The sequence below is a fragment of the Marasmius oreades genome, chromosome 1 (assembly GCF_018924745.1).
Source record: "Marasmius oreades isolate 03SP1 chromosome 1, whole genome shotgun sequence".
Taxonomy (NCBI): Eukaryota; Fungi; Basidiomycota; class Agaricomycetes; order Agaricales; family Marasmiaceae; genus Marasmius; species Marasmius oreades.
Window position 1 is genome coordinate 2,991,782 of NC_057323.1, and position 20,933 is coordinate 3,012,714.

General features: G+C 47.3%; 11 protein-coding genes across 11 annotated transcripts; 5 read left to right on the forward strand and 6 right to left on the reverse strand.

Annotated features, from left to right (window-relative positions):
- Positions 1-508: 508 nt before the first annotated feature.
- On the reverse strand, positions 509-2,757 carry E1B28_000964 (uncharacterized protein; the record flags this gene model as incomplete). The annotated part of the gene is made up of 12 exons (XM_043146855.1): positions 509-643; positions 695-800; positions 852-923; positions 976-1,060; positions 1,112-1,184; positions 1,234-1,303; positions 1,363-1,500; positions 1,551-1,595; positions 1,645-1,779; positions 1,837-2,052; positions 2,103-2,660; positions 2,708-2,757. The coding sequence occupies 12 exons, from the start codon at positions 2,755-2,757 to the stop codon at positions 509-511; spliced, it is 1,683 nt and encodes a 560-aa protein (XP_043015560.1).
- A 190-nt stretch (positions 2,758-2,947) lies between these two features.
- On the reverse strand, positions 2,948-4,714 carry E1B28_000965 (uncharacterized protein). The gene is made up of 9 exons (XM_043146856.1): positions 4,466-4,714; positions 4,354-4,413; positions 4,133-4,296; positions 3,916-4,081; positions 3,678-3,868; positions 3,583-3,619; positions 3,469-3,528; positions 3,355-3,418; positions 2,948-3,295 (listed from the first exon to the last, which is right to left on the reverse strand). The coding sequence occupies exons 1-9, from the start codon at positions 4,477-4,479 to the stop codon at positions 3,029-3,031; spliced, it is 1,023 nt and encodes a 340-aa protein (XP_043015561.1). The 5' UTR covers positions 4,480-4,714; the 3' UTR covers positions 2,948-3,028.
- Positions 4,690-5,936, forward strand: E1B28_000966 (uncharacterized protein). Its single transcript, XM_043146857.1, has 6 exons — positions 4,690-4,839; positions 4,893-5,067; positions 5,117-5,270; positions 5,330-5,438; positions 5,498-5,673; positions 5,732-5,936. Exons 1-6 carry the CDS (start codon positions 4,775-4,777, stop codon positions 5,839-5,841), a joined length of 789 nt encoding a protein of 262 aa, XP_043015562.1. The 5' UTR covers positions 4,690-4,774; the 3' UTR covers positions 5,842-5,936.
- Positions 5,937-6,312: 376 nt separating this feature from the next.
- On the reverse strand, positions 6,313-7,958 carry E1B28_000967 (uncharacterized protein). Its single transcript, XM_043146858.1, has 5 exons — positions 7,503-7,958; positions 7,240-7,452; positions 7,013-7,189; positions 6,836-6,959; positions 6,313-6,786 (listed from the first exon to the last, which is right to left on the reverse strand). The coding sequence occupies exons 1-5, from the start codon at positions 7,777-7,779 to the stop codon at positions 6,633-6,635; spliced, it is 945 nt and encodes a 314-aa protein (XP_043015563.1). The 5' UTR covers positions 7,780-7,958; the 3' UTR covers positions 6,313-6,632.
- A 75-nt stretch (positions 7,959-8,033) lies between these two features.
- Positions 8,034-9,175, reverse strand: SEC17 (vesicular-fusion protein S17). The gene is made up of 4 exons (XM_043146859.1): positions 8,865-9,175; positions 8,628-8,808; positions 8,403-8,577; positions 8,034-8,351 (listed from the first exon to the last, which is right to left on the reverse strand). Exons 1-4 carry the CDS (start codon positions 9,139-9,141, stop codon positions 8,112-8,114), a joined length of 873 nt encoding a protein of 290 aa, XP_043015564.1. The 5' UTR covers positions 9,142-9,175; the 3' UTR covers positions 8,034-8,111.
- Positions 9,176-9,208: 33 nt separating this feature from the next.
- Positions 9,209-11,254, forward strand: E1B28_000969 (uncharacterized protein). The gene is made up of 6 exons (XM_043146860.1): positions 9,209-9,363; positions 9,415-9,532; positions 9,585-9,974; positions 10,023-10,463; positions 10,519-11,041; positions 11,102-11,254. Exons 1-6 carry the CDS (start codon positions 9,257-9,259, stop codon positions 11,179-11,181), a joined length of 1,659 nt encoding a protein of 552 aa, XP_043015565.1. The 5' UTR covers positions 9,209-9,256; the 3' UTR covers positions 11,182-11,254.
- A 179-nt stretch (positions 11,255-11,433) lies between these two features.
- Positions 11,434-12,930, forward strand: E1B28_000970 (uncharacterized protein; the record flags this gene model as incomplete). Its single annotated transcript, XM_043146861.1, has 10 exons — positions 11,434-11,484; positions 11,537-11,636; positions 11,685-11,752; positions 11,810-11,868; positions 11,923-11,998; positions 12,048-12,147; positions 12,201-12,235; positions 12,295-12,492; positions 12,549-12,669; positions 12,722-12,930. 10 exons carry the CDS (start codon positions 11,434-11,436, stop codon positions 12,928-12,930), a joined length of 1,017 nt encoding a protein of 338 aa, XP_043015566.1.
- A 243-nt stretch (positions 12,931-13,173) lies between these two features.
- E1B28_000971 (uncharacterized protein) lies at positions 13,174-14,533 on the forward strand (the record flags this gene model as incomplete). Its single annotated transcript, XM_043146862.1, has 6 exons — positions 13,174-13,220; positions 13,277-13,709; positions 13,766-13,968; positions 14,031-14,229; positions 14,282-14,354; positions 14,406-14,533. 6 exons carry the CDS (start codon positions 13,174-13,176, stop codon positions 14,531-14,533), a joined length of 1,083 nt encoding a protein of 360 aa, XP_043015567.1.
- Positions 14,408-15,803, reverse strand: E1B28_000972 (uncharacterized protein). Its single transcript, XM_043146863.1, has 3 exons — positions 15,169-15,803; positions 14,919-15,116; positions 14,408-14,861 (listed from the first exon to the last, which is right to left on the reverse strand). Exons 1-3 carry the CDS (start codon positions 15,383-15,385, stop codon positions 14,713-14,715), a joined length of 564 nt encoding a protein of 187 aa, XP_043015568.1. The 5' UTR covers positions 15,386-15,803; the 3' UTR covers positions 14,408-14,712.
- Positions 15,615-18,391, forward strand: E1B28_000973 (uncharacterized protein; the record flags this gene model as incomplete). The annotated part of the gene is made up of 13 exons (XM_043146864.1): positions 15,615-15,800; positions 15,849-15,865; positions 15,920-15,951; positions 16,007-16,113; positions 16,161-16,241; positions 16,290-16,335; positions 16,385-16,488; positions 16,538-16,569; positions 16,620-16,729; positions 16,783-16,841; positions 16,899-17,536; positions 17,658-18,009; positions 18,062-18,391. 13 exons carry the CDS (start codon positions 15,615-15,617, stop codon positions 18,389-18,391), a joined length of 2,094 nt encoding a protein of 697 aa, XP_043015569.1.
- Positions 18,392-18,425: 34 nt separating this feature from the next.
- E1B28_000974 (uncharacterized protein) lies at positions 18,426-20,888 on the reverse strand (the record flags this gene model as incomplete). The annotated part of the gene is made up of 10 exons (XM_043146865.1): positions 20,507-20,888; positions 20,340-20,450; positions 20,087-20,287; positions 19,875-20,035; positions 19,644-19,823; positions 19,498-19,586; positions 19,294-19,438; positions 18,993-19,247; positions 18,756-18,942; positions 18,426-18,702 (listed from the first exon to the last, which is right to left on the reverse strand). The coding sequence occupies exons 1-10, from the start codon at positions 20,872-20,874 to the stop codon at positions 18,426-18,428; spliced, it is 1,974 nt and encodes a 657-aa protein (XP_043015570.1). The 5' UTR covers positions 20,875-20,888.
- Between the last annotated feature and the right edge of the window lie 45 nt (positions 20,889-20,933).

Sequence of the window (20,933 nt, forward strand, 5' to 3'; positions counted from 1 at the left end):
CTCTGTTTGGCTTTTTTTTAGTTTTTGTTGAACAATGTACGTGACCTGGTATTCTCGGGTGAACCAAGTCCCCTCTAATGGCGTTACACTCGTACCTAGACGTCTTCACGGTTCAATGGGCCAAGGAGAGAGCTCAAGTACAATGTTCACCATCACCTATGGGCCATTTCATGCACCATCAGTGTTCGTAACGGATATAATGATTCATGTATACCTCACACGAGAACAGATTGCATAACTTTAAATGCAATGTAGTTCAGTGTCAACGACGAGCCATCGCATGAAAATCTGTATCATTCTATGTCTGCAAAGAGTTATCTCCTAAACAACACTAAGTGCAAGAAAGAAACGTCAACACGCGAACCTGCCTATGATAATTGCCTGTCTTCGTCCGGAAACGATGAAATCTGTGTAATGTAACAATTGAGACTTGAAAAACAGAACAAGAATAGAAAAAACAGAATTAAAAGTCAGGCTATAGTTCCGCTTGCAATCCAATGACACCTGACTACTGGTGGGCTTGCATTATGGCGTCAGAAATGAACGTAGCTGTGACTTGTTTTCCGCCAAACCAGCGTCCATTCAGACCCTGGATAGCCTTTTTGGCGGTTTCGATGGAATCAAATTTGACATAGATTTCTCCCTGTTACTTGAGTGAGCTTTGGACGAATCTTCAACCCCGAAACCAGCTGACCTGAGTTTCCTTTTCAACCTTAATGGCCTCTACTTTCCCGTATTTGTCCTCACATTCCCCTTTGACATCGTCAGCAAGATCTTTGTCCCAGTCGCGTTCGGTTTCCCTGATGTAACAGGGGTCAGAGTGCATACTCGAATGAAAAAAGATGGCATACTCTTCAGGGTCAAACATATTCTTCAACAATACAGAACGGGACTGCATAGCCTGTGTAGGGATATTGGGCTTACTAAGAGGACGTCAGGTCGAGTACACACAGTAGCGCATAACTCTGTGCTCACACTGGTTCGGGTAGAGAGGGAGGTGTCTCGATTCTAGCAAGCTTTTGCATCAGTGCTTGGCGTGAAGCTGCGTTGAGATTACCACCTGTAATAGAACTGGTCAGAAGTGGAACGGTCGCATAGAACTATTACCAACCGCCTGATTCTTCCAAAGAGTCTTGTTGAGTGTATCGAGCAGTCCCTTTCTCGTGAACGGTGTTAACACGTAACTGGGGGTAAACTGAGTTTTCGTATCAAGGGAACTATTGGTAAACATACTGTGCGACCAGCAAGTTCGAAACCTTCCATTTGTTCCAAAGCCATCTTGGCATGTTCTGCTCTCTTGTACCTGACAACCGTTCAGTTCACGTAAGCAGCGAATAGGTGCGGGATTGTGATTTGACTTACTGTACGAAAGCGTACCCTTTGCTTCGTCCGGTCATGGGGTCCCTGTGAAGATCTACAAATTCGAGAGGGCCAAAAGGTTCAAACACTTGTTTGATGTCGCTTTCAGTAAGGTTGAAGTGTAACGACCCCACATAGAGCCTGCATGGAAGGTCAATCATGGAGCTCGATCGAAATGGACGACCCACTGCATTGCGCCATGAGGAGCGCTGACTCCAGGAGGAAGATTGAGGTTCCTGAATCGATTTAAATGACAACTCAGAAGCGAAATATGTCCGTGCTTACCCGTCACCCGGATGCAAACGGTTCCTTTCCGACTCAGTCAACTGTACCATGATTGGGAGACCCATTACGACCGTGCCAGTAAGTGCCATGGCCTTTTCTACGAGATCAATGGTTCGGAATTCCACATATCCGATACTAAACGGCGGGTGATATGAGTTTCAGTGCTTGAGATGACGTCGCATTGAAGTTTACCCTTTTGAGCGGCGAGATATCCTGTCCGTCACAATCCTAGAATCCATAACTGTACCTTCGCCAAGTTTGTCTTCGAAGAAATAACCTAAGTCCCTGGCAGTCATACGTGCTGCTAGTTGGGATACAAAAACTGATCGAGCTTCAGAATCATCTTCTTTGGGCTCATCGGGATTGTATGGTTCTTCTGCGGGGGGTTCATAGTTAGGTGAAGGTCGTCTATTGACATTAATCGTTAGTGGGTAGTGCAGGAAGTACAAAGTACGTACTTTCTAGGAGGTGGACTGGGTGAATGCCGCATTTTGTGTGGCCTCCTGTCATCGGGATGGTCTCTGTCTTTGTGATGGTCATTCAGTTCATCTCCCTGTCGTGATCGCCTTCTACGTTCAGAATGCCTACTTCGAGGACTATCTCTGAGAGGAGAAGGAGAGCGCATAGGGACATCTCCGTCCTGCGGTTCACTGCCGTCAATTTTCTTCCTTTTTGCGCGCTCCTCTTCCGCATCATCCATATCGTCACGTTTTCTTCTTTTATCTCTGTCCCTATCTTCTCGTTCTCGGTCAAAGTCACGGTGACTGTGTCGACTTTCCGCTCTGTCGCGGCGCCGCTCCCTGTGACGTTCAGAGTCGTGATCTCTCCTTCGCTCTCTGTCTCTGTCTCTGTCTCTGTCCCGGTATCTTTCAGGTGTTCTGTCCCTGCCATGATACCGGTCTCTACTCCGACTTCTTCTACGCTCGTGCCGGTGACGGTCTCTTTTTCCTCGGTCACGAGAAGAGGACCTGTTAGACCTCCGAGTACGTAGTGTATCTGTAGAGTGGTTACGAGATCTAGAACAACAATTAGTCAACTAACTATGTGTGTGTAAAAATCGAACCTGTGACTGGGAGTTTTTTCAACTTCTGCTGTGTCGTTGGCAGGAGACATAGTGTATGAGATAGTTGCAGTGAAACTGAGAGAAAGGCAGTCACGTCACGCAAGTCACAAATGCTCGGTGCGTACGCACCTTCCGGAACCATACGCCGCGCCGTTATCATTGGATTAAGCGTCGATGGGTGCAACTCCTTCGAAACTAGGTGGTAATCCCGTTCTGCCAACACGCACTTAAGTTTCATGCCAGGAAGGTTTAGTTCAATTGTTTGGTCCTATGACTGTCATGGTGTACTATTCCATTGCATAAAGTTCATACATCCAATCTCTACACCAGCCCCCCCAATCTTGCCTTCACGCGCTTCTCAGCTTGTGCTAATTCGGTCTCCTCCGTCCTGCGGTACAGTTCATTCAGAGGATTCTCCTGCCCATCTTTCTCCAGATCAGCTTCAATCAGAGAAAACTTCTTGCAAAAAGCGCCGTTGAGCACTTGATTGTACAAAATATCCTTAAAGTGTGCCCGAGCAGCTACCCCGTCAAGAGCCAACGCACCACTAAGCTGGCCGTATTGGGATACAGTAGAGTGGTGTTTCAGCTGTAAAGGAAAAGTTAGCCACGGAGTTGTGTTGATAATATATCATCTACGTCACCCACCTGCGCTATGAAACCATCTTCTGCGGCGCGTTCAAATATCTCAGCAGGTTCCTTTGACATCCACCTATAATGAAGCATGAGCCTGACACAATGAAATGAAGTCATATAGCTTACATCTCATAACAGAGCGCCTCATCTGAACAGCCCGCCTCTTTTAGCACGCTGAATGCTTCCCTGAGAGAAGTGAGTGTGAAGAGACCCAAAAAGCGCCTTCGAGGGCAATCCTACCTGAAAAGCATAATGATATTTGGCCACAGAGCTTGTTCTGAAAATAGGATCTTAACGAACGCGGAACGCTGATAAGGCGAATAATTCACAAGTACCTGCGAAGAGGTCCATTGCAGTTTCTTCACGCGCGGATGAAGCAATAGCACCGGCTTTGGTTGCACCAATTGCTCGAGACAAGGCAAGTGCGATTGGAAGCCCGTTCCCAGTACCATCCTGTTCAACCGACACGAAACAGGGGAATCCTTTTCCTTTCTCATACAGAGAGCGGACAGAAGACCCGATCATTCTGAACCATGATGAGCTCTGCGAGGGATATATTTGAAATTGTATTACCTGGGCGCAACCATCACGAGATCTTGGGTAGGGGCAAAATTGAGAAGTTTATAAAAGACGTTGTATCCACTGGCGATTACAATGACCGCGTTGGGCTTGAGCTTCGGTGCGAATTTTTCATTGAAAACCCTTGGTTGTACTTGATCCGGTATGAGTAAGAATAAGACTATAGAAAAAGGGTATCAGCCTGAGAAACTATTGTGAAGGAATAGTTTACCGTCTGCCACTTCGGCCGCTTTCTCGAAGTCATGTTCGACAACGAATCCTTTGGCTTTCGCCGCTTCTGCATACGAGTCTTGCTGGTTTGCAATAAGAATAACATCATTGGGAATGCCGCTGTCTCGAAGATTCTGAGCTTGAGCAGAACCTTGATTTCCGAAACTGACAAGGTCCATTGAGCTTGAAGACGGGCAAAAATTGCAGAGAGAAACTCAGTACCCTAGAAACACGATTTTCTTCCCTTTCAGAAGGGATAAGTCGGCATCGGCATCATAATATCTGAAGATGATGATTGAATGCTCAATAGGTTGGCTCTACTTAGAGGACGTACATCTTGGCAGACATGGTGGAAGGAGCAGTAGTGGGTGGTTAGAAATCGACAGGCAATTACACCACCTCTCAGTCTGGTGATATAGTAGGCACCTGCATTCTTAATCGCACGTCCATGAGAACCTATGGGAGTGTTACAGAGGCAGGAAAGGCGAGTGCAGATGACTCCTTAGGGAAGCTCGGTCCGATCGGAGTCCAGGCCCGTCCGGATCTCTCGCAGGAGAAACGCCTGCTGCTTGGGAACACCCACAACATGGGTCATCGCGGAAATATCTTTTTTTCACTTCTCTAGGCTCGTGACATTCGAGAAATGACGATTGTGGCAGGGAAGATTGTAGTCATCACAGGTGCCTCAAGAGGCATTGGCTCCGGCTGGTACGACGACAGATTTAACATCGTCGTTGTTCAACTCGATAACTAACCTACAGTGCTCGGGAATTCGCAAAATACGGAGCCGCTGGACTATTGTTGCATTACTACGGCGACTCAGTCACGACAGTGGAAATACAATCTTTGAAAGCAGAGATTGAATCCAGTACTGGAAGCGGCTGCAAGGTCGTGACTATACCTGGTGATATTGGAGATCCTGCGACGGCGACCAAAGTAAGTACCCAATGATCGAACAAGTGACTCCCCATTATCCTTTCATTAGATCACTACTGCAGCCGTAGAAGAATTTGGTCGAATCGACGTGTTGGTATCGAATGCTGGAATATGCCCCTTCGCTGAATTCTTGACCATGCCCCATGCTACATGGGAACGGACGAGACAAGTCAATCTAGACGGTTCTTTCTACGTTGTTCAAGGTGACAATACATCTTTACTTAACTTGATTTCGGTTCTGACAACGCTCTCGCGGTTCCAGCCGTGGCTAATCAGATGAAAGTTCAATCACCCCAAGGGGGCTCCATCATTGGAGTGTCGTCCATCTCCGCCCTCGTCGGTGGAGGAATGCAATGTCACTATACGCCAACGTCAGTCTACCATCGTTGAACCATCATGAATCTCTTGAACGCTGATTCTACCACAACAGTAAAGCCGGGATCTTATCGTTGATGCAGAGTTGCGCGGTCGCACTAGGCCAATACGGTATCCGTGCCAATGCTGTTCTACCAGGAACAATTGAAACAGACATCAACAAGGAAGACCTGACCGATCCTGTAAAGAGGGAAAACATGGTCAAAAGAACCGCACTGGGTAGGCTTGGTGGTACGTATCTAATGCTTATTGACTGCAGGCAGTTGCAATTGATTAAAGGCACTGCCAGCTCCTGAAGACATTGCAGGTCCTGTAGTATTCCTCGCGAGCGACCTGGCAAAATATGTCACAGGAAGTTCATTACTCGTTGATGGAGGTCTCTTTGTGAATTTACAGTAAAGTGTTATGGCAATTATCAACGGTATGCTGGTTCCAATGGTTTACCCTGTATGACTGTGGGTTCTGCGGTTATCAGGATGTTAGTGAAACGACACCACTGAGTATCCAGGGATTCTTCCGCGCCTTTTAGAACGATGTAGAGAGAATCACATACGTAAGATGTGATAGTCTTTAGAAGGTTTTGGTCGTCAGTGGTGATCACAGTTGCAGTTCACCGGATATTGCTGCATGGGGAGCTAGTTCAGTCTGAAAACAATGGAGCGGAAACCCTCCAAAACGAGGACTGGTTTTGTAGCACCATATTTTCTGAAACTAGCGAGTGAGCCACTTGAAACACAGGTTGTTTATCTTAGAATACGATTCATCATTCCTTTGTTGTGAGGTCAGAATCGGTGCACTTTTTGACCTTGGAGAAATCTCCAAATCCTTGCCCTCGCCTTCTTCGTCGTGGGCAGCGATTACTGGAAACTCTGGCTGGGACACAGCGCTGCATAGTCAAGACGGGGTAAAGTAAGATGAAATAAATCCATAGATTATGTCACACGACGTTTCTGCATGAATGACATGGGCAAAAAACAGGATCCAAGCACTGGTTTTGGAGAACTGTTTTGTGAAGCGGCTTACCGCTCGGGGTTTTCTTTAACGTGCTCGAGGAAGGAATTCGGAAGTGAAGATCCTTTAGGCGGTTTTTTCTTTTCACCAAGTAAACCGCCGGGGTACATGGGGGTCATAAGTCCAATTATTTTGACCGAATCGACATCTGTAATGTCCTGGGTAATTAGGCCTATAAGCTACTTTCCGAGGCGCATTTCCACCCCCGAAAAGTGATCCAAAGCGGACCGAAATTCCTCTACCGTGATCGCTGAAGCCAGTAAAGAAGACTTAATATGTCGAGGTAGGAGCCACATTAATCTTGATCGATAGTACCTTCGACTGCGGTCGTGACTCAGGCAATTATCAACGTCATGATTTTGTTAAGCTACGGCGGACTTACTAGATTTCTGCCAGTCTCATCTGCCATGGAGGGAACCCATGGAGCTCAAGCGGAGATCTACTATAATTTGAAGGATTGAGAGGATGAACAATCATGAAGTCGACGGGAGGGAAACCATTGCTTCCTGCGTTTCACGACTCATCAAGCAAGAACATGTCGCAAGAAAATTTGGCTCACCTTCTATCATCAACTCCAATTCTGGGACCGAAAGCGTAAAGGGCCTGTGGCTTGTGTGGCTCAATTTAGATCGCATAGACTCTTGCCAAGCTATAGAGTTGGCTATAGAGGCAACGTTGGATTTCGAAGACGCTCGCGAAAGAATGTACAGTGTAAGTGAAGACGACCTCTTCGATTCTGCAACCCTCCGTCAATCTTCTGTCAGTGTAGGAACTTGCATGACGGACCAGAAGGAAGAGATAATAAATCAATCTTGGATTGCTTGTTTGGAACTCGTAGTTTGATGACCGAGGAACGAAAATCCAACTTGGGGGACAAAGGTCGAGACGCAGGCGGGGTAATCGGGTACACCATGTCTATTAATTTGTAATCCTTTTCGCCCAGCTCGCGGTCCGTTCCAAAGTATTCCTGAATTAAGCTCTTGTTATTGTAGACGATATCTGTATTCCATCTCGGTAACGCTACTGCGAGTGGCAAAAACACTACACACCTTCATGGTCGTATACAGACAGGGTGTCAATGCCCAATTCTTGACACCATTCAATCACATTCTCCAGGCTCTCCAAAATACACTGTTCCGTGGTGCGAATATCGATTTCTGCATCTGGCACGAACAGAATGGAAAGATGTTTCGGGGTCAATCTGCGAGACGCGCGCAATGTCAATGGCTGACGCCTGAATATTAACCTCCGTATCGACCGAGCAACGATGATTAGGGAATAAATTAGATGCAGGGAAAAAAGGAGGGGGAATTCCAGAAGTCCCATTAGTGAGCGGAGAGACTTAAAGAAAGGAAAAAAGCATCGGTATTCAGAGCGGGAGGAATGAGGAAACGTACGTGGCGTTGCGCTCTCGGTCGCGGTCGTTCTCACACCTACCTAGTGTTCCCATCAGGTCGGGTCGGGTCGGGTCGTATTTAGATCATCTTCCTGCAGTTCTGGTTGTGTGTGGTTGATGAGCGAAGGACGTCATGGCCCGTGATTCAAACCCGAACCCGAACCCGAAGCGACCTGCGCGGCCTGTTGACTTTCTGTACAACGATACCACCGATCTAACTTGCATCCATACTATAAATACAGCTCAATTTCTACAGCCAATCCTAAGCTAATCCGATTTCTCCATCTTGGACAAGCTTCTTAATCTTCAAAAGTATGTTGGTCTTCCAGTTATCTAGCTTGGTTACTTGATCGAAGTCGAATACTGCGCCTGTGAATGCTTCCACGTCACCCCCTTCGTAAGCCTGAAGCAGGGCGGCAAGGAATTTGGCTTCCCGGGTGGAAGGAAATGTAGCATCCTGATTAGAATACTTCTGCAAGTTCCGCTTCGCGATCACAGGATCCTTGTTGTCGCCTCAGTCGACAATAAAATCAGTAGACGCTTTGAAGCTCACGTTCATGGCTAGGGCACATAGCCCAGCACGTAACCAGTATTCCTTGACGCTGTACTTGGTCAACGCCGAAGATAATGAATGGTCGGCCACAATCTCATATCGGGCTATCGCCTGAGGGTACTCTTCGAGATCGGCATGGAGATCGGCGGCGTCCTTGTAGCAAGCATTCGCAGTCCTATTGGAATAGGCATCATGGAACTGAGGAATAAAGAAAAAATAACTAACGAAGCAGCGTCTTCTTGCGCATACCAATCTCCTGCGCGAACATAGCTTTCGCAAGCTTTGCGAAGATCGTTGTGTTCCTGCAGGTAAATTTGACCAATTTCTTTCTCTCTATCTGCTGCTTGACGGAAGCGGCCACTCTTGGTGAGATGTGTTATGGTTTGACCCAATGCCTGGATTGCGACTTTGTGTAACAGGAGTTGAGTACGACCTTCGATCGAGCTTAAGACGAGCACATACGGTCAGGATAACCTCGCTTATAAGCCTTCGCAGCATTCCACCAAGCATTAGCAGCCTCATTGGTCTCCTTGCAGTTCTCACGACACTCGGCTTCCCTTGCAAAAGCGTCTCCTGCTTCCCTGAACAACTTCTCCAATTTGAACGAGTTAGCCGCTTGTTGATAAAGATCACCGGCTTCTTCGAACTTGGTCGTGCTCGAAGAGAACCAACCAGAGGATGAGTTGGCTTTCTTGTCTGCCTTCTCGAGGAGAACCTGAGCAGGAGATTTTGATGGCATAGTGATAGATGATGAGGAAATCGCAACAAGGTCGTGAGCAGTGACGGCGTGTGGCTGTGTAAAGTTGGCTCTATATCCTCGCCACGCATTAAGGCGAACTATCCCTCTTATTATCATGTCCTCGAGCGGTCTCGCAGTGGAAGAAATCAAATCTCTCAGTGAAGCCCACCCAAAGCCTGCAGATATTCAATTTCAGTATGGAACAGCTGGCTTCAGGACGCTGTAAGCTGCCCTTCTTCCATCAACTACCTAGATCACTCAATCGTTTGTCAGTGGGAGTGTCCTCGACTCGGTCATGTTTCGCGTGGGTATCATCGCTGGACTCAGAAGCAAGAAGTGTGATGGCCGGACAGTCGGCGTAATGGTCACTGCTTCTCACAATCCAGAGCCAGTCAGTGGTGTTTTCTCTCTCGCGAGTTTGTCGGCTCATTGTCCGGCTGCAGGACAATGGCGTGAAGCTTGTGGATCCGAAAGGAGAAATGTTGGAAGCCTCTTGGGAAAGCTATGCAACCAGGCTAGCCAATGCAACTACCAACGATGAAGTCATCAAAACTATAGAGTCGATTGTAGAGACAGCCAAAATTGACCTGTCAAAACCTGCAAAAGTTGTGTACGCCAGGGATACGCGTCCCTCGGGACCTACACTCGTATCTGCGCTAGAGGATGGCTTCAAGGCTATTGGTGTGGAACCTCGTAACGCAGGCGTAACCACTACCCCCGTGCTCCATTACCTTGTGCGCGCAATCAACACAAAAGGAGAGCGATGCAGTTATGGGGAAGATTCAGAGGAAGGATACTTCAGCAAACTCGGGGACGCGTTTAAGAAGCTCGTGGTTCGTGTCAGTCAGGAGTGGTAAACTTCAATGCTGATTCTGTCTCAGACAGGAAGGCCCGCCGCCTCCCCCTTGATCATTGATTGCGCTAACGGGGTCGGTGCCCCAGCCGCTGAGAAGCTCTCCGAATTATTGGGAAACTCACTACCAATTATCTTGGAAAACACCGACATCACGACAAAGGATGTTTTGAATAACGGGTGTGGTGCCGACTACGTGAAGACTTCCCAGAAGCTGCCCCCATCGTTGGCCAATAAGCTGCAGCCAGGACAACGTGCATGCAGTTTGGATGGTGACGCAGACCGTCTCATCTACTTTTACCTAGATAACAGAGGCGCTTTCCACATGTTAGACGGCGATAAAATTGCTGCTCTTGTCGCGGCTTTCATTGTAGAACTTGTGAAACTTGCGGGGCTGGAGGGGTTGATTAAAGTTGGCGTCGTTCAGACCGCGTACGCCAATGGTGCGTCGACTAAATATCTATCGGAGGTACGTGTACCGTTAGAATTGAGGTTGCCCGCCTTGAAATCAAGGTTTTACACAGCGTTTACCAGTAAAATGTGTACCGACGGGTGTCAAACATTTGCATCACGCTGCCGAGCGCTACGACGTTGGCGTTTACTTCGAAGCCAACGGACACGGTACAGTTCTTTTCTCCCAAGTCACGATGGAGACATTGGCCCAGCATCAGCCTTTATCCCCTGCTCAATCCAGGGCGCTGGAACATTTGATCAGTCTCACAGAGTTGATCAACCAAACCGTTGGAGATGCTCTTTCTGATATGCTTCTTGTCGAGGTCGTTCTATCCTATAAATCCTACAGCGGGATAGAATGGGATTCGCTTTACGTTGATCTACCCAATCGCCTCGTCAAGGTGGTAGTGGCCGATCGAAATGCTTTCAAGACCGAGGACGCCGAGCGTCGACTGGTGTCTCCCGAAGGTTTGCAACAGAAGATTGAAGGTCTCATGAATCGCTACCAGAGCGGCCGTTCCTTCGTTAGGCCCAGTGGCACTGAAGATGTGGTCAGAGTTTATGCCGAAGCAGCGATCAAGTCTCAGGCCGATGGTACGGCACTTGTCAATCCAGATCTGATTTAAGTTCGTTTAACTCACTACTCTGATACAGAACTTGCATTCCGGGTCGCTGGTCTGGTTTACGACGAAGCTGGTGGCGACCCAGCCAATCGACCAAAGGAATTCTTGTAGTAGTCGCATGTAATGTAATGGACTTTGGGTATTTGATCGGAACGGGAATACTTGTCAAACAATCAAGACGTGCTTCGCAACGATTTGCCCCGCAGCGGTGGCACGTCGGACTCGGAGCACGACTAAGCACGCGATGTGATTGGTGACGTTGCACTTGTAACAGGTCACTCTTGCCGCCATTATATATAGAAATTTAACTAGCAAGATGACCCTCAGAATCATCTTCCCGTCCATTCCTCGTCTCTACAACTCATGTGTCGCTTTGTGATATACAAAGGCACCTCGCCTGTGCTGCTCTCGCATGTATGCCATTATTTAAATACTTCGAATTTATGCACTGACCCCGTTGTTGTAGCTTCTGACTAGGCCTTGTCATTCTATCATCAACCAAGCATTTGATTCTAGGTTGCGTCTCGACCAACGTCGACCTATGAATGGAGATGGTTTCGGCGTTGGTGAGTAAGATCCTGTGAAGCTAAACGATGGTCATTGATGTCTCCTAGGATGGTACGATTCAGTATACGACGAAGAACTAGGAAGGCAACCTTGCATATTCACATCGGTCACGCCTGTGCGTTTCAGTTTCATCACCATCGGTTTCGCCGGAGTTCTTAACATTAGTTATTAGGCATGGAATAATGTCAATCTCACTCGACTGGCAGAGAAGATCAAATCCCCCTTAGTTTTGTGAGAGTTCCTCCACCACGCCGCACAGGTTCACCTTCTCATCTATCCTTGTAGTGGTCATGTACGTGCTACTACAGCAGGCTCTCTGTCCCTCGACAACTGCCATCCCTTTGTGCATGGCAAATTGATGGTAATGTCTTTAAACCTCTCCAAACAATCTTTAATTGAATTTCTTCCAGTTCATGCATAACGGAGGCATCGCCGATTTCCAATTGATCAAGCGCAGACTACAATGTTCCCTACCAGATGTGGCATTTAATACAGTGCAAGGGAATACTGGTTCGTGCAATTACACAATAGTTAACCGCAGTGTGTCTAACATGCATCCTCAGACTCGGAATGGGCCTTTGCCCTTTTCCTTTCTAAAGTCAGTCTGCTTGTGTTCTTGTGTGATTAATCATGGTATACAATTAATGTTCTCCCCAGCTCCCAGATCCAGACGCGAAATCATTTACACCCGACGTTTTGAAGGAAGCAATGCTCAAAACCATATCCTCGTTGAACGAGTTTGCTGAGAGTGCCGGTATAACGGAACCCAGCTTGATGAATTTCTGTGTCACCGACGGCGAAACAGTTATCGCTACTCGTTACATATCTTCGCGTAGCGAAGCAGCGGCTTCTCTGGTATGCGACGCCACTTCTCACTCCCACTATAACAGCATCTCACCTCGTTCAATCAGTGGTTTTCCTCGGGAACGGCGTTCAGTGAATTTTGCCAAGGGGGACATTATAAGATGTCCAAGGCAGATAAACGCGAGAACATCATCATGATTGCAAGTGAACCCCTTACTTTCGAGCGAGGTGATTTGATCTCCGATTTCCTGGTTTTCATACGTTCTCACTGCTTCTATAGCGGATTGGATGGAGATCAAAACCAATAACATGGTCGTAATAACACCCAGAATGAATCTTCTTCAGATTCCTATCATAGACAAGTTCTACGTTCCGCCTTCTGACCCGGCATCCTTGACACGTGCAACGGAATTTGCTCGAGAGAAGGGTTTGCTCAGCTCACATATCATCAAGGCGGATTCACCGCATGTTGTCCCAGTCGTTGGTTGATGTCGGTGCACAGTAAACAGGACTCATTGTAATCATACCTTAGGATCTTGGAACATATAATCAGATGACATAGATACTGTATTGTTTACCTCGAATAGAAGGCAATAGTTTTTTTTGACAATGAAAGTGGCCCGCCTTGTGTTGTTTTTGTTGTCTTGTATAATGATTGCGCGTGCGCGAGTATAATAACATAAGGCATTTATCTAACATGACCACGACGACCTAGATATACTCGTCCGAATCATGTCTGGATATCGAGTCCTTTGGAATACTGTTTCTCATACAGCTAAGTGAGTGGGATTTTTTCTATCTGATTTGGTTTGTAGCGCTGAATTCGTTTCATTAGGCTGTCGACTGTTTTGCAGATTCTCCTCTTCCTTCCCTTGACGCTGGCCACGCTTTCTCAACCTGCATTTTTATTGTTATCACTGCTACTGTCGCTTCATTCCGTCATACATGGCACCCTCATACTACTATGGGGTTCACCCGCACTCTCAGTCATGCAGGTTCCCATGCACCCGTTCGTGTTACTGGTCTGCTTCAATGTGTTCTCGACTGCCGTTCATCCTTGGCTGTTCACTGCAACCCAGTGGTGGGGGCAGTTATTGAAGTTCTCCGGACCGTTCTTCATTGTGTTGGAAGGTCTATCGAGCCTATTGGTCGCTCAGAAGCTTGGACAAGAGGGAAAGAGATTGGTTGAAAGAGGCGAGGTTTATCAGTTTGGATTTTTGATTTCATCCGCCGCTACCTACGTTGGCTGTGCGTGGTGGATTGTTGTGGTACGTTCAGAAAACGGTTTTGCCCTTGAGCGTATCTGAAGCTGTGCTTTGGATAGACATACCCAGATGCGGCTTCCTCTCCCCTGTCATCCACATTTCTAGGCGTGGCGTTGACTGCTCTGGTTTTCTTGACCTTCATCGGGTTTTACCTGCGAAGAACCAATATAATCGAATCCTCCGCCCTCTCTCTCTTCATCGCGTACAACGTATGGCTTTGTGGGTTCGACCAACAATCCTTTCTAGATCTTGCCTCGGCATAGTGAGTCTTTGCGATGTAGCTGCCTTCTGGATAGATTGATTTCCTAACTCCGTGAATTTTAGTATGCCCCTTTTACCGAACGTCCTGCCTCATTTCGAAGCACTGTTGAATTTTGTAACAAATACATTACCCAAACCTGTTCTTATTGCCCTCTTGTACCGCCTCACTATTCTCCATCTCGCATCCCGAATACTGCCCAACATAGGTGCCGATAGCTGGGAAAAGGAGGATGGCGTAGACGATGGATGGGAAGGCAGGCCTGTGTGTACCTTTCTTCCTTCTAGTGTCGTTGGCGATGTTGATTTTTCCAAAGACCTCAACCCTCACTCGTATAGTCTTGACTTATCGACAACTGTTATTTGTCATGGTGTACTCTCATCTTTTGTGTGAGTACTTTTCCCATCTTCAGTGCAACCTACAATCAAGCCTCCGCACAGTACTCGACTATTCTTCCCAGATATGGTGGAGATGGATTAACATTTTCTTTACCTTGACGATGTGGGGTGTGGAACTACTCGTCAGTCCAGATGACGACTTGGTTAGTAAAGAATGGAAAGTGGATTGACGGTCATTGTGCCTGTTGCAGGCCTGTTCGTGGACCGGAAATTGGTATTCTCGACTATGAGTTGAGCCCAGAAGCTCTTACGGAGACTCAATTTACCTGGCAACAGGTATGATCCATGGTGTGGACATTGGGCCCAGATGTCAACTATTTCTTCATCAGTTGTGTAATTGATACTGTGATTATGCATTGGCCTTCCACTCTGCGGTAGTGTCGTCTTCTCCCTCGTAGTATTCTCGTTTCCATATCTGAACCTTTCTCTTCACCTCCTCCAAGATGAATTCACACGCTGAGAAAGCTTCCTTTCGATGAGGAGCGGAAACGGCGACAACTAAACGTTGTTCATGAATGAAGATCAGGTGTGGAACATTGTAACGTTTAGAAATACCAATCGATGCCTCTCCTACGGGTACGATTCCTATGCGATGGTGTACAGCGCAGCGGATGAGCGATTTGGAAGGATCTGTACCACTCCGATGCCGAGCCGATTCAAGGACGTCGGACATGGTCTTGATAGCAAGCTTGGAGTAAGCTTGGTATTCAAGTCGTTGCACGACTTGATTCTGGAACGTATTTCGAGTGGTTCCTGCAGTCAGAACAATAAGAAACCAGACTCGTTTTCTTTCGGTGTCATTTACCGATAAAGAAAACGTTTGCGCCCGCAGCATCGTCTCCGACTGATTTAACGATTTCGTCTACATTCAGAGTATATGATATCGCACAAATAGACCGCTGGCTTTCGAGTTTGATTTCAAAGGACGCAGTTGGTTCGAGGGCAGGCATAGCAAAACCGGACCGATGCTCCGATACTAACATGGCCTCCTTTTTCCTTTCTGCACGACCCAGCCAAATCATCAGGAATTCGCGCCATTTTACTCGACCCCTTTCAATCTTTCAACCCACACAATCTCTTCCTCTTGACATCCATCCAGAAGTTCAAGACGCTCTAGCCAATAGAAAGCCTGTCGTAGCCCTCGAAACAACGCTTGTGACCCATGGTTTTCCTCATCCAGTCAATTATGATTTGGCCTCCGAATTGGAAACTATTGTGCGGTCCACTGGGGCTATACCTGCGACGATTGGGATGATTGAAGGTCGTGTCAAAATCGGTCTTGTACCATCAGAGCTTGCTAGATTAGCGGACACGAAAAGGAATCCATCGGTAGTGAAGCTCTCACGGAGAGACTTAGGACCCGCTGTGAGCAAGAAAGCGGATGGAGGCACAACATGCAGCGCAACCCTTATGTTTGCATCGTTAGTTGGAATCAAGGTCAGACCGATGTTGTTATGCAAGGCTACGTGATTCATTCTTTCACAGGTCTTTGCCACGGGAGGGTGAGATTGTGTACCGTGTATCATCATATACTGAAGTGGACTCCTTCAAAACAGCCTTGGAGGGGTTCATCGCGGAGCGGAGAACTGTACGTGAATGAGATCGAGCCGATGTTCATGCGACTTACAACCCGACCAATCCAGCTATGGACGTTTCTGCCGATCTGGTCGAACTCTCCCGTAACCCCGTCGGACTCGTTTCTGCGGGTGTAAAATCGATACTTGACATTGGAAGGACATTGGAATACTTGGTACATTCCGACGTTTCGTTCCTGTTACGCAAGCTAACGCACAAAAGGAAACCCTCGGGGTCCCCGTAGTCTCGTACGGACAAACCACAGATTTTCCGGCTTTCTTCTCTCCCAAGAGTGGATACAAGGTAACGGGGAAATTGTAAACGTCCGCACCATTCGCTTATACCGTTCAGGTTTCTTGGAATGTTGACAACCCCTTCTCAGCTGCCGAGATTTTGTGTGAGTGAAGTTATCATTTTCTGCCTTCTTTTACTTTAATATTCTTCAGACGCGCAAGAACAGTTTGGGATGAAGAATGGCACGCTTATAGCCGTACCGATCCCTCAACAGTTTGAAGAGGAAGGTTTTGAAATCCAAAAGGCTGTGGATCAGGTAATGACAATTAGGAAGTAAACTTCGCGTGCTGACACCGATTGTTCAGGCGGTAGAAGAGTCGGAGCGTAACGACATAGCGTATATCGTTCTATCTATCCACTCCACCAAATTCTGACATATTGCTGTAGTAAACTCGGCAAAGAAGTTACACCTTGGCTTCTTAACCGAGTCTCAGAACTCACTCAAGGCCGGTCACAACAATCAAATATTGCTCTATTAAGGAATACGGCTCAAGTCGGTATGTCACAACTCTTGCTGCGGTTTACCTGTTCCCTCATAGACAATATGCAGGGGGCTGTATTGCGGTTGAATATGCGAAAATGGCTTGGGATTATTCTGGGAATGAACAAGTAAGGGACTAGCATTGGCTACCAAATCAATATGAAACAATTAGGCTTTCCCTTAAGGCATCATCATCGGTTTCACGAAGCAATGAATCAACTGTCTACCTGAAAGGTCAATCTAACCTAAGGCGGAAGACCTCGAAACCAAAAATATCGCCAAAACTGGTTATTATCGGGTCTAGTGCCGTCGATGTAACTGCACGCGGATCTGAGGAAACTGCGTCAGCAGTTGCGGTCCAGTCCACAGTCTCTGGAAAAATCTCGTTGTCAGTGGGCGGGGTTGCGCGAAACATCGCTGAGGCATCACATCGTGTGTCAGGCAATGAAGATTCAGTTATGCTGTTGTCGCCGATAGCTGACGATATGTTCGGTGACTTCTTAAGGCGCGAGACAGCCGCAATGGGAATGCGAGATGACGGTCTACTGGTCCAACCTGATCATAGAACAGCCTCCTGCAGCATGATTCTCGACAGAAATGGACATCTCGTTACTGGCATTGCAGACATGGACATTGTTAAAGAGTTTACTTCTCAGGCTGTTGCGTATGTTCATGCACTTGTCGTGGCCGTTGCTAATGAGCCCACCTTAGGCGATCGCATCTTTGGGTCAACACCGTCCAAGTATTGTTGCCTTGGACGGCAATTTGTCTCCAGCTGCGGTGACAAATATAGTTCAACACTGCCGGAAGGAAAACATTCGAGGTCAGTCACCACAATTTTCCCGCTGAGTTTACTGACTCCCCTCTTAAGTCCTATTGTGGGTGTCTTGACTCTTGATCACACGTGTTGTGCCTTTAATCATCCTTCCCGTTGTCATTGCTAGTGAACCGACGTCTGTCTTGAAATCGACTACTATACTCCAGGTTGTTGCAGAGACGTTTAACGACACTGCTCGCCCTCCAATTTCGTACATCACTCCCAATATTCTGGAACTTGCGCAGATCTACAATGGTGCTCGTGAAACCTACGACCTCTTCTCACGGGAGTCGTGGTGGAAAGCAATCGACGATTTTTCTGTCGGGTCAGGTTTCCGCACTGAGTTGGAACACCTGTCGCGAGCGAAGCTTCCCAACGAAGCGTCCTCCACCATGGCGTTCTTGATTCGAGATGGAATTGCCCAAATGGCATTAAATCTGTTTCCGTTCTTCGAGCATTTGATTATAAAGTGCGGCTCTGTGAGTTGAATCTTGTTCATCTATGCCATCTATAGTACTCAGCCTAGGCTAGGCGGGGGTGATCGTATTTATGCGAACTTCAGGAGAATCCGAATGGACCAAGCAAGCCAGTACAGTAAATGAACGGTGTATCGTATCACACGGCGCAAAGGGATCTGTTGTTGTTGCTCACTTTTCTGCTTTACCCGCAACGGTGGTGAACGTCACGGGTGCAGGAGACTCTCTCGTTGGCGCGCTCTTATCACGGTTGGCGGAACGGCCCAATGCCTTCGCCAATTTTCGACACTTAAAGGAGACAATTGACTTTGCACAGCAGGCGGCAGTTTTGACATTGGCAAGTGAACTGGCGGTATCCCCTAGTCTTTCTGAACTGCGGATGTAAATTACATATAACCTAGAGCTCAATATAGTCTAATCTACGACTCTTGTTCTAATGGTCCGACTTGAACTAATTCTCTCGAACGACGATTCGCCTCCTGCTCGGCAAACTTTAGTTCCTTCGCAGATGCCTTTGCTTTCTTTTGGTGACGAGACTTGGCACCATGTTTCAAACGAGTAATAATATTGGCAGCTTCTCCTTTGGTGATCGTTCTTGAACGGGTGGTCGCTCCTGACTTGAGTATATGTTTGTTGACGAACTGCATTTGTTGTTCCGTGGCTGGAGCCCTTCTCCAATGTGCTGTCCGTAAAAGCCTGCAAAGGGAAGATCTGCTGAGGTTCACAAGGAAGAAAACTCTGACACATACGCTTTAGCGAGATGGCCACGCACAACCTTAGCTTTCACATAGGTATCGCAACCCTTGATTGCATCCGAGAGGCTCTCTGAAGTTAACACATGCCGGACTTTGAAGAACGGTGAGACTTTAAGGCGAAAGGCGGTCCCCTTATCCATTGCGGCGGGTGTAAAAGTAGCTTTGTAATGCGTGCCCAACTCTGTACGTGGAAGTGAGGAAAGGTCAAAAGAAATCTGAACACTTCAATACCTTCATGATTTTCTACTTTCTCAAGGCGTATGAAACCCTTCCCCAAGCATTCCAACACATAAATTCCACCTCCACACCCCACCCAAGCATGCAGGCTCAGGCTCATAATGTGAGGGGCACCGGATGAACCCTCCACGAACGAGAACGGATCATCATAGTCGGTATATGTAATGGATTTCGGACTGGGAATTTCATCTGACGTATCCATTCTCAACTTCTCACAAACGTGCTTTTCGAGCGTTTCAAGAGACACGTCTATGCAAGAAATAAGGGCAAGTTCTTGAACCAGGAAACGCCTTACCCTCGATTTGGATTTCGTCTGGGTTCAATCCGAAAAGCGTGGGTGTTGATACGACTCCCGAAATACGGGATTGGCTATCCACGAAGTCGACGATATGGCAATCTTCTTTGCCTGTCGCTGGCGACAACCTCATACCGCGGCCAATCTAAAAACATATGTTAGTGCACCACAAACGGAATGAATTCCATTGCATGACGAACAAACCATCTGTGCGAAAAGATTTCGAGATCTGGTAGGCCTTGCAACCACGACACAATCAATGTTAGGAACATCAGTACCTTCCGTTAAAATTGCTGCGCAGGGAAGATAGGAGTTTCAGCGACGTCCCGTATCAACAAGCCAACACCCACAGCAATTTATGAGCACTGGGAAATCTCCTGATCTGAATGAATTGACGAGAGCTTTCCGTTCGATTGCCGGTGATTTCGAAGAAACATAACGAGCATCGATGCCAAAACCCCGAAAAGTTTGAGTTAACGCTTTTACATGTGCAATATTTACACAAAACACGAGTGTAGACTTTCGAGAAGCTGTCAACAAAAGATGAGCGATCCACACCAAGAGTAACTGAGAGTGCGTACCAGCACGATCAAGCCACGTCTGGACGACGAGTTGGTTGATTGTTTCTGTATTTATCACTTGCGCCAAACTCGTGGGGTTGAAATCACCGGCTTTAGAGTGGACTGTAACTTCTTTCAAGTTCAGGTTTGCTTGTACAGTTGTGAATCTGACATTACATAACCTACAGACAGTGGTCAAGAAACGGCTGAGATAAGATGAGGTAGTGATATACCACTCCTGTTTGATCATATGGAGAAAGTCTTGGTGGTACACGATCCTTTGGAAAACGGAACCCAACGCGAGACCATCGTGGCGACTGAAAGTAGCTGAAAATCCTATAATGGGAATCTTGTGTCCTATGTTTGCGGGCGTAAATTTCTGGTCGCCGGGATGTTTGATGTCGCGATCAAAATGGGACAGCAGTCGTCGATAACTAGTTTGACATATCAACGAAAATGACCAGAAAGAGAGAGGATTGGTTGTACGAGGGGGCAGCAGCGTGATGAGCTTCGTCCACAATGATAGCCTTCAGTCCTCTGGGATCGAATTTGGCTAACCGTGCGGGCTGCAGCAGAGTTTGATAAGTAGCAACGGTCCTTGAGAAGATACCACCTATGAGCAGAATTCTCGGATAATTTACTGACATACGCACACGTCTGCACGCCCAGTAGCCCTATGTTTAACACCCTGTTCTATTTCAACACTCCATGCTGGAAAGAGCCTCGAAACCTGTTCTGCAGATTGTGTGGCCAGCTCAATGTTGTTCACTATAATGAGAGCTCTAGAGGCCTCTGAGGACGGAGGGGAACACATCCTTGATAGCAATGAGATAAAAACCGTCGTTTTCCCGGAACCGGTGGGTAAGGAAACACCTAGTCGGGATGTTCCCTCACTAAGAGCTTGAACGCAAGCTTCCAAACATTCCTCTTGATATGGTCGTAGAACGAGGCGGTGAGATTGACGCTTTCCACCGGTAGACCGAACAAAGTTGGACCTAAACTGACGTCGTAGCCATGTCATGGATTGTCAGCGGAGACCATGGGGGTACTCGGTCACAGGATTACTAGCAATAATCAATA

Excerpts from the sequence above, each read along its gene's own strand:
- E1B28_000965 (XM_043146856.1), bottom strand. Across the intron at positions 4,082-4,132 it reads AGCGGCCGAAGTGGCAGACG|TCTTATTCTTACTCATACCG; the intron begins GTAAACTATTCC and ends CTTTTTCTATAG. Across the intron at positions 3,620-3,677 it reads TGCAATGGACCTCTTCGCAG|AACAAGCTCTGTGGCCAAAT; the intron begins GTACTTGTGAAT and ends TCCTATTTTCAG.
- E1B28_000966 (XM_043146857.1), top strand. The coding sequence starts at position 4,775 with ATGACGATTGTGGCAGGGAAGATTGTAGTCATCACAGGTGCCTCAAGA. Across the intron at positions 5,068-5,116 it reads ATCCTGCGACGGCGACCAAA|ATCACTACTGCAGCCGTAGA; the intron begins GTAAGTACCCAA and ends TCCTTTCATTAG. Across the intron at positions 5,271-5,329 it reads TTCTTTCTACGTTGTTCAAG|CCGTGGCTAATCAGATGAAA; the intron begins GTGACAATACAT and ends TCGCGGTTCCAG.
- E1B28_000967 (XM_043146858.1), bottom strand. The coding sequence starts at position 7,779 with ATGGGACTTCTGGAATTCCCCCTCCTTTTTTCCCTGCATCTAATTTAT. Across the intron at positions 7,453-7,502 it reads GTCTGTATACGACCATGAAG|ATATCGTCTACAATAACAAG; the intron begins GTGTGTAGTGTT and ends GATGGAATACAG. Across the intron at positions 6,787-6,835 it reads ATGAGACTGGCAGAAATCTA|TCACGACCGCAGTCGAAGGT; the intron begins GTAAGTCCGCCG and ends TAATTGCCTGAG.
- SEC17 (XM_043146859.1), bottom strand. The coding sequence starts at position 9,141 with ATGCCATCAAAATCTCCTGCTCAGGTTCTCCTCGAGAAGGCAGACAAG. Across the intron at positions 8,578-8,627 it reads GCGCAAGAAGACGCTGCTTC|GACTGCGAATGCTTGCTACA; the intron begins GTTAGTTATTTT and ends CTATTCCAATAG. Across the intron at positions 8,352-8,402 it reads TATGTGCCCTAGCCATGAAC|GATCCTGTGATCGCGAAGCG; the intron begins GTGAGCTTCAAA and ends GGCGACAACAAG.
- E1B28_000969 (XM_043146860.1), top strand. The coding sequence starts at position 9,257 with ATGTCCTCGAGCGGTCTCGCAGTGGAAGAAATCAAATCTCTCAGTGAA. Across the intron at positions 9,975-10,022 it reads ACGCGTTTAAGAAGCTCGTG|ACAGGAAGGCCCGCCGCCTC; the intron begins GTTCGTGTCAGT and ends ATTCTGTCTCAG. Across the intron at positions 11,042-11,101 it reads GATCAAGTCTCAGGCCGATG|AACTTGCATTCCGGGTCGCT; the intron begins GTACGGCACTTG and ends ACTCTGATACAG.
- E1B28_000972 (XM_043146863.1), bottom strand. The coding sequence starts at position 15,385 with ATGATTTGGCTGGGTCGTGCAGAAAGGAAAAAGGAGGCCATGTTAGTA. Across the intron at positions 15,117-15,168 it reads CGCAAACGTTTTCTTTATCG|GAACCACTCGAAATACGTTC; the intron begins GTAAATGACACC and ends TTCTGACTGCAG. Across the intron at positions 14,862-14,918 it reads CGTAGGAGAGGCATCGATTG|TTGTCGCCGTTTCCGCTCCT; the intron begins GTATTTCTAAAC and ends AACAACGTTTAG.